At 41.5% G+C, this 13,590-nt stretch overlaps 1 protein-coding gene across 2 annotated transcripts in view; it reads right to left on the bottom strand.

Moving 5' to 3' along the window:
* Nucleotides 1-13,590, bottom strand: part of LOC122807290 (host cell factor 1-like) — a 3,131,707-nt gene that overhangs the window by 2,582,200 nt on the left and 535,917 nt on the right. For both annotated transcript variants that reach the window (XM_044078414.1, XM_044078415.1), the window contains exon 4: nucleotides 7,540-7,742. In XM_044078414.1, the coding sequence (XP_043934349.1) occupies nucleotides 7,540-7,742 (203 nt within the window). The remainder of the gene's footprint in view (nucleotides 1-7,539; nucleotides 7,743-13,590) is intronic.

Raw genomic sequence — 13,590 nt, 5'->3', positions numbered from 1 at the left:
GGTAACCCTCATTCACGGTCTCCATATTTTTTTAACATTAGCAAAGAGGAGAAATTTTTGTTAGAGTCCTTGTGTAGTTTGTCAGTTAGAATTATGCAACCAGACAAGGGTGGAGGGTTAGCAGTAATGAGTAATGATGATTACATTAAAAAAATTACTGAAATAATTTCTACTGATACTTATGAAGAGGTAACAAGGAATGAGCTCAACATAGGCTACTCCAGGATTAGATCTTACATTAATGACATGTTTACTGATGCTACAATTGACATAGAATTATATAACTACCTCACTATGCCAGCCCCCAGGATTCCCATTTTATTCGGAATCCCTAAGGTCCATAAGGATTTACATAATCCACCCATGCGCCCCCTCGTGAATGCAAGGAATAGTATTACGTATGCAAGCGCAAAAGTGGTTGACAACATTTTGAAAAAAATACGTTAAAAGTGAAACTCAGATTTCCTGGGATTCATGGTCCTTTTTGGAAAATGTTAACAGAACACCTTTTAGTAAGGAGCATAATTTCCTCATAGTAGATGTCAAGGACCTTTACTCTTCTATCCCCCATCTAGAAGCAGTAGAGTGGGTAGCTTCTATGATGAGAGTAAAAGGGGCCCTTGTGAGGAAATACAACTTGTAGGGGAACTATTAGATATAATTCTGTCTCACAAGTACGTGACTTTTGACAACAAATACTTTCTCCAGAGGGTAGGAGTTGCCATGGGCTCCCCATGTGGAGCTAGTTTAGCCAACCTAGTCATGGCGTACTGGGAGAGGGAGTTTGTCATGGCTAACCCTACCATCTAGGATAAATATTTATTTTACACACGATTCCTGGATGATATTTTTATCATCTTAAAAGGAGATATCGAAGTAGTACAAAGTTTGGTTGAATTTTTTAATTCAACGACTGTGTTCCTTAAATTTACTTCATGCTTTGCCCAGGATAGAATAGCCTACCTTGATGTGGACTTGATTATGGACTGTTCTAATAGATGTTACTTGGCAAGAATATTCCGTAAGCAAACTTATTCCAATACCTTCCTGCAGTTCTCCAGTTGTCACCCTTTTACATAGAAAAAATCTGTGGTCAAGGGTCAACTGGTTAGAGCTGCAAGAATGGTTACTAGGGATGATGATTTTAGGGACGAGTGTAACTTTATGAAGGAACTGTTCTTAAAAAGAGGATACCCTTTGGAACTGATTCTGGACTTGATGGATGAAGTTAAGTTAAAAAGAAAAGGGAATTTATTCACCTATTCATAATCAGAACAAAGAATACTTGGTTGTTACACGTGAGAGTGCAGAAGGTATTAGCCCTTACAGTTTCATTTTCACATTTAGCTTGGATGCCAAATCAGTGATGGCCATAGTACAGAAAAATTGGAATTTGTTTATGCATGATGCAGCGCTGTGAAACAAACTTCAGGAGTACCCCACTATATTTTACAAACGAGGGTTCAATTTGAAGCAGTTATTAAACAGGAAACCCAAGAAATTAGGTAGTAGGTTGGGTATGTCCAAGTGTAACATGTGCTGTTACTGTAGATCTATGGAAACAGGACAAATGTTTGAGGTGAAAGGGAGGAGATATAAAATTGGGGGCAAATTCAATTGCCAAAGTAAACAGGTGGTTTACTTAGCAACGTGTTCCCACTGTCCGGTCTTTTATATAGGAAAGACAGACAGAAAATTATGAAAATGAGTGTATGAACATGTATATGCTATAGGGAGACGTAAAGGAGAGAACGGCCTTGCGAGACACATCATGGATCACCCATTACACTGCTTCACTTTCCGAGCCATTGACCAAGTCCTTACTGATGGTGGGGGGCCAGAGTCGTTGGTTTTGGAGCGCTGTGAATTAATTTGGCAACTAAGACTTGATGCCTGTCATTATCTAGGCAAAAATGTATTGAGTTCCAGCATGTGTATTTTGAAACTGAAAAATTTAAGTAGATAAAAAATTATTGTGAATAATCAAGCACATTCCTTGTTACCACTTTTTATTCTTTACGTCCTTTGGGACTTAGTCATAATTATGTATTGATATTTTAACACATTAATATACAATTTTTGACATTGATGATAGACGGTGAACTTATAAACTGTAGCTAATTATATTAATTATAAATACTCACTCAACTAAAATAGTTTTTTATATACTCAAAGTGTCAAGAAACTGTTTTTTATTAGTAATAATTGGATTATTTTATACTTTACATATATAAGAATTGGATAAATTAATACTTTTATTAGCATACAACTTGTCAGTTTAATACTCCAAGGTTTCATTTGTGACTGATCTTGGTTCGTTTAGTATTAGATATATTATTTTATTAATTATTATTTTTTTTTTTGTTAACGTTAACAATGGTTCCTTGAGGTAATGTAAAATATAATGTAAAATGCATTTTATTAGGATGGTTTGTTGCCACTAATTTACACAATACAACTGTACTATATCAATATGTCTAACTTTAGTGTTAGTAAGGCTGGGGAGGGGCTTACGAGTGATTGATGCAATAGTCAACTTATTAAATTTATGTTAGTAAACATGTGACAAGGAAGAGGGGAATTTAACCCCTGTTCCCTGTAACAAGATTTTTTCTGAGGAAGTTGTTTTATTCAATTCAACGAAAAGCTTTGTTTGTGCTTAAATCCAATGCTACTGTATATTAAATGCAATTTGGTTTTATCCGACTTGTTCATGGTCTTGGTGTTACACTGGAAGACTTGCCTGAACTGTTTTCACGTGTTCGAGTTTTCTGAAGTGGTATAAATACTTATCTCAAAGTGTGTGTGTGTGTGTGTGTGTGTGTGTGTGTGTGTGTGTGTGTGTGTGTGTGTGTGTGTGTGTCAGCTACTCGGGCAGGGACACAAAGCACTGGTTGGACAGAGACTGTACTAGAGGTTTTAGCTTGCCAGCTAGCCTGAGATCTGGACCCTATAGCTGTGCCAATGGGGAGTCTTATTGGGGACCTGGGAAGCAAGGGAGCAACCAGCCCTGGACGGACTGTGATCTCTGTGTGCTCTTAAGGGAAATTGCACTTTACTGTATTTGTTATCATTACCTCTCATATGAAACACCCTTTCTGGTGTTAATGGTGAGGATTGAGGCTCCTTCATTGCTGGGCCAGGGAACGGGCGTCACAGATGTCCACCCTCCATTTCTGTGGATGTGGTTCCCTTGTGCGAAACACAGGAATCAGCCTGTTCTGGGAGGATGCAAACATATCTGCCTGAGGAATACCCCACTTGTGAATGAGATCCAAAAACACCTCCCTGTGAAGCATCCATTTGTGGGAGGGTGCAGAGGTTCTGCTGAGAGTGTCCATTACATTCTCTGTTGAAGGAATGTACACTGCTTGCAGGTGAATGCGCAATTCTGCTGCCAGGGACCAAATCTGAATTGCCAAGCTGCAGAAGGGGTAGGACCTTGTCCCCCTGCTTGTTGATATACCATATGACAGTCATAGTCTGTGACAACTTTTAAAGTGCCTGGTAATAGGATTGGATGGAAGGTTTGCAAGACTAAGAGAAGGGCCCTCATCTCCTTGATGTTGATGTGATCTCTTTGTCTGAGGGAGGACCACTCTCCCTGAACTTTGTTTTATTTGCTGTGGGTTTGCAGGACTGCTCCCCAATCCAGGTGTGAGGCATCTGCAAAGATTTGTTGTGAGAATCTGAAAAGATATACCCTGGTTGAGGCATATGGCTGTAATCCACTATTGCACCTCTTTTTTTAGGCATGGGAGGAGAGGAAGTGGAGTATCCAGGGGGTCAGAATGTTGGTTCCACTGAATCCTCAGTATCAACTGAAATGTTCTCATATGTAGCCTTGCTAAGGGGAGCATGGGTATCAGGGATGCCATGTGGCCTAGGACCCTCAAGAATTCCATGGCTGTTAAGGTTTGAAGAGAGAGGAGTGACTGGAAGTAATGTGTGATGGCTTCCACCTTCTGGCAAGAAATGAAGGCTGCAATCTGATCTATGTTTATCCAGCATCCCAAGAAAACCAGGTATTGGGTGGGCGTCAGAGGACATTTTTCTTGGTTCACAGTGAACCCTAGGCTTGCCAGGGTAATGGACACCATGCCTAGGTGGTGATGGAGGGTATGGCAATCCTGGTGAAGTATCAAGAGGTCATCTAAGTATGGATATATTTGAATGCCCTGCACTCAGCAATGACTGGGGCTAAACACTTTGTGAATACTCTAGGGGCTGTGGAAAGCCCAAATGGCAATGCAGAAAATTGTAAATACAAGGAACCCATTGAAAAGCGTAGAAACTTCCTGTAGCTGGGGTAAATAGGGATACGGAGGTAAGCATCCTTCAGATCCAGGGATACCATGAAGGCTTGGTAAGGGATGAGGGATAAGAAGTGATGCAAGGTGAGCATGTTGAAGGTAGGCAACTTGAGGAATAGATAAAGTACAGACAAATCCAGGACTGACCTCCAAGGGCCATCTTTCTTTGGAACCAAAAACATCCTGGAGTAAAACCCCTTGTTTGTCGGTTCTGAAGGTACTCTTTCTATGGTGCCCTGAGCTTGAAGCTGTTCTACAATTGGGGGAAAAGATGAAGCTGATTTTTGGGTAGTTGGGGTATCCCCTGAAAGGCAGGAAGTGTCCATCAAGTCATAAAGTATCCTTTCTGGATGATGGAAAGGACCCAAGCCTCTGAGGTTATTTTCTGCCAGGAGGGTAGGGAAAGGGCGAAGTATAAGGGAATGGAGTTGGGTAATGGGTTTGAGTCACAGTGGAGGAGCTGTGTTCTGGTCAGGATGCCTCTGAAAGGGAATTGGGGTGGAGGCATAAGTTTTTTTTTTAGGACTGGAAAGTCTCCTAGGTTGCCTCCATCCCTTGCCCTGCTGGGTGTTGGAATGAGATGATTGCCTCCGAACAAAGGAGGTCCTTTGAGGGTAGTTCCTATGATATCTAGGAATAGGAGAGACTAGCAAATGTTTAAGATTTTGTAGCTCCTTGCCCTTATCCTGTAGAGATTTAAGGAGTGCTGTAGAAGCTGCGCCGAAAAGAGCCTTATTGTCTAGAGGTGCATCTAACAATTTGGTCTGGACATCCGTAGGAAGGGCCTGTAGCCTCACTCAAGAATATCTTCTCAGGACAGAACCTGAAGCTGCAGATTTGGAGGATGCCTCTACCACATCATAACTGCACTTTATGAAGTGCCTGGTCACCTGAGAGGTGGTAGACAGCAGGGCAGAGAGTTCTGACTTAGCAGGAGAGTCTGCCACATCTGGAATGAGTGCCGAGGTGTTAGACAGGGTATCTAAAACAAACCTAGCCATGTGAGTTTGATAGTTTAGGGCTCTGATGGCTAGAGTAGAAGTATACACCTTCTTCTCTAATCTATCCATATATTTGCTGTCCTTGTCAATGGGGAACAGCAAAGTAGAGGGCAGCTGTCTGGATGATTCATCTGCTGACACTGCAATGACTGTAGGGTCTGCAGGGGGGGTTGTTGAATAGGAACGGTGTACCCTGAGGAACCTTACAGAATCTATCTGGACACTTTGAGGCTGGGGGCTGAGAGTCAGGGGTCTGGGATGCCGCCAAAAAAGCATCATGAAAGGCTGGGAGCAAGGGAGGGACTGAAGATGGAGAAGGCTGGTCCATCTGCAATAATTCAAAGCATCGCTTTTTGGTTTCAGAGGCATCTGAGGCCTGCCACTTAAAATGTTCTCTCATCAGGGAAATGGTATTGCCAAAGGAGAATTCCTCTCCTAGAGATTCAGGACTAATGGAGTCCTCCTCCTCAGGGGGTAATGAAGTCCTTGGGGGATTCTATCTGGAAGCAATAGGTAAGAGATTCATCAGAGGAAGAGAGTTCCTCTTCAGAATCCTATAAGGCCTGTACAGGAGTAGGGGCTGGAAGAGGTACCCGAGAATGGACGGCTTGGAAGGCCCTGAAAAGATTTTGGGAAAAAAACTTCCCATCCAGTAGCTGGTTCAGCTTCTTTGTGCTCCCTAGGTTTCAATTTCTGTTTCCTCTTCAGAGGAGTAGAGGGATGTGCTGACTTGGAGGACGATGCCTGAGAGGATGGAGGGAGTAAAGTAGGCCCCGCCAATGTCCCGAGCAGTCGTCCCCTGATCTACCTCAGCAGACGTACTCTACTTTTTCGACGAACCGGTTTCCACCAAGGTTCCTGGTTCTAGCTGTGAAACAGGCAGCTGCTGAGACCCTGGGCTAACAACCGCCTCGAGAGTCTCACCGGACACCTAAGGTGCAGCATGGGTGTCCGACCTACCTTTCTTGGCCTTCTCCCAAGGCAGCTCATCAGAGGCACCTACCTCACCCTCCATGCCTATCGCTAGATGCCAGAGCCTCTGATTTTCTAAATAAAGCTTTAAGGCAGCCAGAAGGTTGCAAAGCATTTTAGGTACAAACGACTTGCAGATATCGCAAGACGTATGGTTGTGGCCTTCACCTAAGCAGAATAGTACTTATCGTGCATGTCCTTATATGGAATTTGTCTTCCACAAGCACACTACCCCTTCCTAGCTGACATGTACATTTGAAAAGCAAAAGAAGGTAATAAAAAACCCAAAGGGGTACTTATCTGTATCGGACAGCCAAAACAACTAACAAACTGATTCCCGGAGTTGGCAGAAGGGAAGTAGATCACTGTGGCAGAAAAGTTCTGAAGGGGAGATGTGCAGACATCATTTTTATAGCTGACATCAGTTTATGGCCTTGACAAGCAACGTAGCATGTACCCCTGTTCCTAAGACTTTGGTATACTGGCCGGATGTCTGGTGCTGCAGGCAGCAACCTCCCCACTGTTATGAATACTGCAACATGAGAATAGAAGGACATCAAATTATGTCACTTCTAGTTTCAATGAAATTCAGCAAGCTAAACCTCAAGAAGACGGTTCCTTCACATTCCAAGTGAAAATGGCAATTGACAGGAATACTACACTACGTTACAACATCGATGTAAATAAGAAACTTGGACTGGCAGTCTGTTAAGAAATGCATACAACGGTAAGATATTTCATTTACTGCCTTGTAAAGAATCATTCAGTAATCACTGTAATTTAAAATAGCAGTATCTATTACTTAACTGGAATATATTACCACTAATATATGCTTGTTTTAAACTGTATTTTATGTAATACTGCTTGTTAAGAGGGATGGCACCACATTCTACATCCCTTTAGGAATTATAAGTTAAGGGAGGAGAATCCTGCCTCCCGTTACAAATTGTATAAAAGAAAATAATGGTCAGCTTACACTAAGTATCATCTGCTTTGTCTATCCACAAGGCACAAATGTGCCTGATACAGGATTTTTAACAATAGCAAAACCAGGGTTCACATCATAAGCTCATCTCTCATACCAAATGATGATACACAAGCTGGTTATTATAGTATTATCACATATGCAGCAACACTGGCTTCACCTGTTTGATTTCTGCAAAAGGGTTTTGTTGCATAGACATCACACTCAATATTTTTACAGTTTAGCAAGAATAAGTTGACATGATTCAAAAATATTTTTAAAATATTACCTATATCTAAAATCCAAAGATCCCCCAGTCGACAGCCACTCATTCCACCATATACTGCAAGCTTTGGCTTTCCTTTCTGGTAGTAAGTAACAGCAGTGTGGGATTCCCTTGGTGGAGGAGGAGTGCCACAGATTACTGGGATATCCCATCCTACCACCCCAGAGCCAGTCTTCAACTCTAGGACATACAAGTCATTTAGGTACCTGTAATGGAGTCCAGACATAATCAGAATGTAACACATCACTGTTTTCAAGGTTTATTCACTTACACGCTGACATTAACTACAAATTTTAACTGCAAGATGTACATAAGGTACATAAGTAAACAAGTTTTATGATCTCACTGTGCAGTATCATTTAATAAACATAAACTGAGAAGCCGTGTAATTAGAGCTGTTGTAAAACAGCACTGGCTATAAACATTCACAAACAAAGAATGAACATTTTCAGACGGAACCATACCTCTTCAACTGTCCAGATTTTCGCCTCATATTTTTGGTCTGTTCCTCATAAAATGTGTGGTTTTCTAGCAAATCACTGACATGATCTGAGGATTGAAGTCACCAAATATTGACATACATTTGAGTTTCAGACTTCAAGTCCCTCAGAAAAATGTATGTTAACACAAACCCTGTTCCTTTAGCAACTTTCTAAGTTTATAAGAGCAATATTTAAAATATGTCCCTATTTTGGGGCCTTTGTTCCCCATTTTGTCAGGCTTTGTCTAGATTTCTTGCACTAAGAGGTTGATAGGAATGGATGGAACTGAATGCTCAGTTTAGTTCTGAGAAGTAAAACTCCTGACTGCAATGGCCACAGTAAATAAATTAATAAACAAATAAAATATTTAATTTAAATAAATAAACAGAGGTTCAGATAGAATTTCAGGTTTTAAGCTAACTAGTACTTAAAGGACAATTATAACTACTAATTCATATATTCTTAACATATAATATTCCATGAAGAGACTCTTCTCGGTAGGTACACATTAGGTTTACTCTCCCTTCTACTTTAGTACTGCACTTTTTTCTTGAATTCTTAGTCACTTTACAATATTTATTGGGGGAGTGTATATATACAGATATCTGTGTCAGGGCTAACTGCTTGACAGTATAACATAGGCTCTTGACTGACTAATGCTGATGTGATACCCCAACCTCATGTAAAAATGTGAAAAAGGGAGCGGATGATGACGATAGATATGCAAGCATACCAAAGTATATCACCATTTGCCAATTGCCACAGAAGATCAACTCACACTTATTTAAACCATTTTGGTGATTCACAACCTGTCAAATCACAGAAACTGGCTTTAAAAAGATCTTGTAGAGAAGACAACTTCTGCTCTATTTATTCCTTATGGCTGATGCACAGGAACTAAAAAAAAAAATAATCAAGGAGTGCCAAGTCAATCAAACATGCATCAAACATTTCATTTGCTCATGTGTGTGTGTGTGTGTGTGTGTGTGTGTGTGTGTGTGTGTGTGTGTGTGTGTGTGTGGACAGATGTGCAAGATAGACAGTCCCCGAGTATGGAAATATGCCCTTTCCACAAGGGACTGTGAAGCCTTGGAGTTGTAGAGTATATGATTTGCAGGGGGTGCTGGCAGCTTGCTCCCCTGCAAGGGAAAAAAAAAAAAAAAAACACACACACAAAGGATTATTTTAAATTTGCATGTGCTGGGATTAATTCTTGGCACATGCATAATAACGTGTTGACATGCAACATGTCAATCAATTTGTTTAGACATTATACATATTGACATAAATGGTATTCGATCAATTTAAGTAGATCCATATATACAAACGCACAAACATACATTTACGCGCGCACACACACACACATATATTTATATATGTATATATAAATGAGTACAGCATATCTATCCACTGATTTAGTTGAATGAAAAGGAAAATGTATTTTTTTTTTTTTAGTCAAATTTCTTTTGACTGAGTATAAGTTACCACTTGCATTGTGCTCTAGAGCAAGACAGTCGAATAAGCAGGGTAAGAAGTTTGTTCCTTTCCCACTGTTGTGCAACTTCGGACCTGGCATATTTAAGTGTGAAGTTTGCAGGAGTGCTTAACCTTTTTTTTTGTATTTCAACCATATGTACGGTAAATATATTTTCATAATATTTTTATTTTATTTATTTATTTTATTTATTTATTTTATTTTACATTTGTTGATCAGGCTAGTCTAGCTGGATACATGTCCATTTTCAGTAGAGGCCCGGGGAGAAAAGCTCCATGTGCAACACAACAAGCAATATACAATAAAACAATGCACAATAAGAACCGATATTAAGTACAAACTTGAAAAAGTATACAGAAGAACATTTGCAAAATACAGTCAAGAAAAGTACCAATAAGTTGTACACTAAAGACAATATAGAAAATAGTATAGATTAGAGCTGATATGAATAGAATAGGGGAAAATAAGAAGTTATGTACCTACCATAACGTTCCATGTTAGTTGTCTTCTCTCGCCTTCTTTCTTGCTTGATGGGTTCGGAGCCGATCCCTCGGCTCCGACTCGGCACTTGCTAAGCTCGAGAGTCACTTTTACCAGCTCGAGGCAGCCCCATATCCCATGATGCAAGGCGGTAAGTACCCAGATCTCGTTTGCTGACAAAGGGCAATAGCACCAAGCATAAAATACTTCCCAAAGGAAGAAAGAAACTTACAGATGGAAAAAGGACCAGGTCTGAATGGTCTTTAGCATAATAGTTTCTTATACAAGGTCTGTCCAGGCCAGGGGAAGGAGGGAGAATTACAAGAAAGAAGGCGAGAAGACAACTAACATGGAACTATGGTAGGTACATAACTCTTAATGTTAAGTTGTCAATCTCGCCTTCATTCTTGCTTGATGGGACCGTCCTAGCACCTCTATCCTGGGTGGCTCAATGGAACAAACTCTTGAGGACTGTAGAGCCAAAACTGGCTCTGTCCCTGGAGGCCAAGTCCAATTTGTAATGGGAAACAAAAGTGTGAGGAGTAGCCCAAGTGGCCGCTGCACAAATAGTGTCCAAAGGAAGTCTAGCTTGAAAAGCTGTAGAAGTAGCTAAGCTCCTAGTTGAATGTGCTTTAGGTTTTGAGCACAGCTGTTTTCCCTGAGTATAAATTTCAGAGATGACCGAAGAAAGCCATCTGGACAAAGTCACTTTAGAAACAGGAAGGCCTTTTTTATTATCCGCATAGGAAAAGTACAGTTTTGTACCTACCATAAATGTAGATGTCCGAACTGGATAGCATCTGCAGTCATAACAAGTGGGTTGTCCTGTCGTCAGGCAGCCCTGCAGTCGGCCGGATTCCAAAGTCCGGGTCCGGCTTCGGCTGATGTCGCACTCCTCCCGACGTCATCTCTGTTGGTCTTCGGGTATAAAAGCATCAGCCGACGCCATTTTCCTCAGTGTTTCTTGCCCCAGATGCCAGTAGCCCTCTTGCAGGCTAAAAATTTTGGATAGATGCCAATGTTTGCAAATAAATAGAGGTAAACACAGCAATAAGCATATATGTACAAACAAATACACCATAAAAGACTCCCCCCCAAAAGCTAGCTATTAGGAGGGTAAACACCCTAAGAGTACCACAGAGGGGAAGGAGAGAGGGTAATCCTGACTGCAGATGCTATCCAGTTCGGACATCTACATTTATGGTAGGTACAAAACTGTACTATGTCCTTCATGGATGCATCTGCAGTCATAACAAGTGGGTAGAATACCATAGCCAACTAGGGGAGGAGGAAAAAAGTAGATTATGGTGTGTTTAGGATCCCTTGCAGTACAGCAGTGGCAAACCCTGCTCGGGATCTGGAATAAAGAGGCAAATTATAATGCTTGGCAAATGTATGCACGGAGGTCCAAGTAGCCGCCTCAATAATGTCTTTGGTTGCCACTCCTCGTAAGAAGGCTGTGGTAGTGGCTGTTGCCCTTGTAGAATGAGGTCTTATGTTCTGTGGAATTGGTTTTCCATGGAAGGAGTAACAGTATCGTATGCAATTTCCTATCCATTTGGAGATTGTCTGTTTGGAAATAGCTTTTCCTTCCCTTCCTGTTGCATAGGCTACAAAGAGTTGGTCAGTCTTTCTGCTATTTTTTGTTCTGTCCAAGTAGTAGCGTAGCTGTCTATGTACATCCAAGGTATGCAGTATTCTTTCCCCTCTGTTTTGTGGGTTGGGAAAGAAGGAAGGTAGGTAGGTGGATTGCCTGGTTTAAAGACACTCTGGATACCACCTTGGGCATAAATGTAGGATTAGTCCTCAAGGACACTCTATCTTGGTGGAAGATTAGGAAGGGTTGCACTGCCATTAAGGCCTGTAGTTCTGAAACCCTCCTTGCTGAAGTAATTGCCAGTAGGAAAGCAGTTTTCCATGACAGGTGTTGTAGGTCTGCTGTTGCTGCTGGTTCAAAGGGTGATAGTGTCAACTTTTCTAGCACAAAGTTTAAATCCCAAGCTGGTAATGGTGGTTTCCTTGGAGGTTTTACATTCTTGATTCCTCTGAGGAACTGCCTGAGCAAAGGGTGCGAAAAAACAGGTGGATCAAAGCTGTATTCTGCTGAAATAGCTGATGCATGTATCTTGATGGAGGAGTAGGACAGGCCTGAATGAAGAAGATCGGCCAGATACTCCAGAATGTTAGGCATATCTATGTTTGACACATCTTTTCCTCTTTCCGTACTCCAAATGACAAACCTTTTCCATTTTCCAGCATAGTTCCTTCTTGTTGAAGGTCTGCGTGCTTCAAGAATAATGTCCTTAACTCTTTGGGAAAGTTCTGGATTAGCTGCTGCTATGTGATGTTCCATGCAGTCAGTTGCAGCGTTTTTAGGTTTGGATGTATGATGCTGTAGTTGTTCTGAGTTAACATCAAAGGCATCAGTGGTATTGGCCACATATTGTTCCGAGACATGCTCTTCAGTAGTGGGTACCAGTGTTGTCTTGGCCAGTTTGGAGCTATCAGGATTATCCTTGGGCGTTCTTCCCTTATTTTTAGCAGTACCTTGTGTATCAAAGGAAGAGGTGGGAATGCATATGCTGTTAGGCCTTTCCAGTTGAAGGAGAGTGAGTCCACTTTCCATGCTAGTGGGTGGAATGTCCTTGTGCAGAATTTTTTGAGCTGGTAATTGAGAGGTGATGCAAATAGGTCTATCTGTGGCATTCCCCATTTCTTCGAGATGGTCTTGAAGATGTCCGGGTGCAGCTTCCATTCGTGGGCATCCGAAGTGGTTCTGCTTAATATGTCTGCCAGAGTATTGTCTTTCCCTAGTACAAATATTGCCTGTAACTGAATGTTGTAGCTGAGTGCCAGGGTCCACAGCTCCAAGGTCATTCTGCATAGGGGGTATGAATGAGCGCCTCCCTGTTTGTTGATGTACCACATAACTGTGGTGTTGTCTGTCCTTATCATCAACTGGCCCTCTTTGAGAAATGGTTTGAACTTTTGGATTGCCAGTTTTACTGCCAGCATTTCTTTTAGATTGATGTGCAGGTGAAGTTGATCCTGTGTCCACAATCCTTGCACGCATCTGTCCAGCATGTGGGCCCCCCATCCTAGGTCTGAAGCGTCTGTTGTGATGGTCTGGCTTGGTTGACATCTGCGAAAGGGTAGGCCTGGGTTTGACTGGCATGCCTGAGCCCACCATAGGAACTCCTGTTTTAAGCATGGAATTAGTGGGATTTCTGTTTCTAGACTGTGTCTGTGTTGGGACCATAAATTCTTTAGGTACCACTGTAGTTTCCTCATATGTAGTCTGGCAAATGGGACCAAGATTATGCATGATGCCATGAAGCCCAAGGCCTGTAGAACTTTCCTTGCTGTTAACTTGTTCAGTTTTGTTAGTGCCAAGAAGTAAAGAGGAAGTTCTTTTTGTTTTTCTGTAGTCAGGAATGCCATTTGTTGTACTGTGTCCAATTCCGCGCCCAAGAAAGTCCTTGTTTGGGATGGTATCAGTCTTGACTTTTGTAAATTGACTGTGTATCCCAGTCCTTGTAGCAAGTAAATGACCCTTTGTAAATCTGTTGTCAGCTTGCTTTCGTTGTCCCCTTGTAG

Source organism: Protopterus annectens, chromosome 7.part0 (assembly GCF_019279795.1).
Source record: "Protopterus annectens isolate FY-2018-M chromosome 7.part0, PAN1.0, whole genome shotgun sequence".
Classification (NCBI taxonomy): Eukaryota; Metazoa; Chordata; order Ceratodontiformes; family Protopteridae; genus Protopterus; species Protopterus annectens.
Note: the sequence above shows the minus strand (reverse complement) of the source record. Positions and strands in the feature narration are given on the sequence as shown.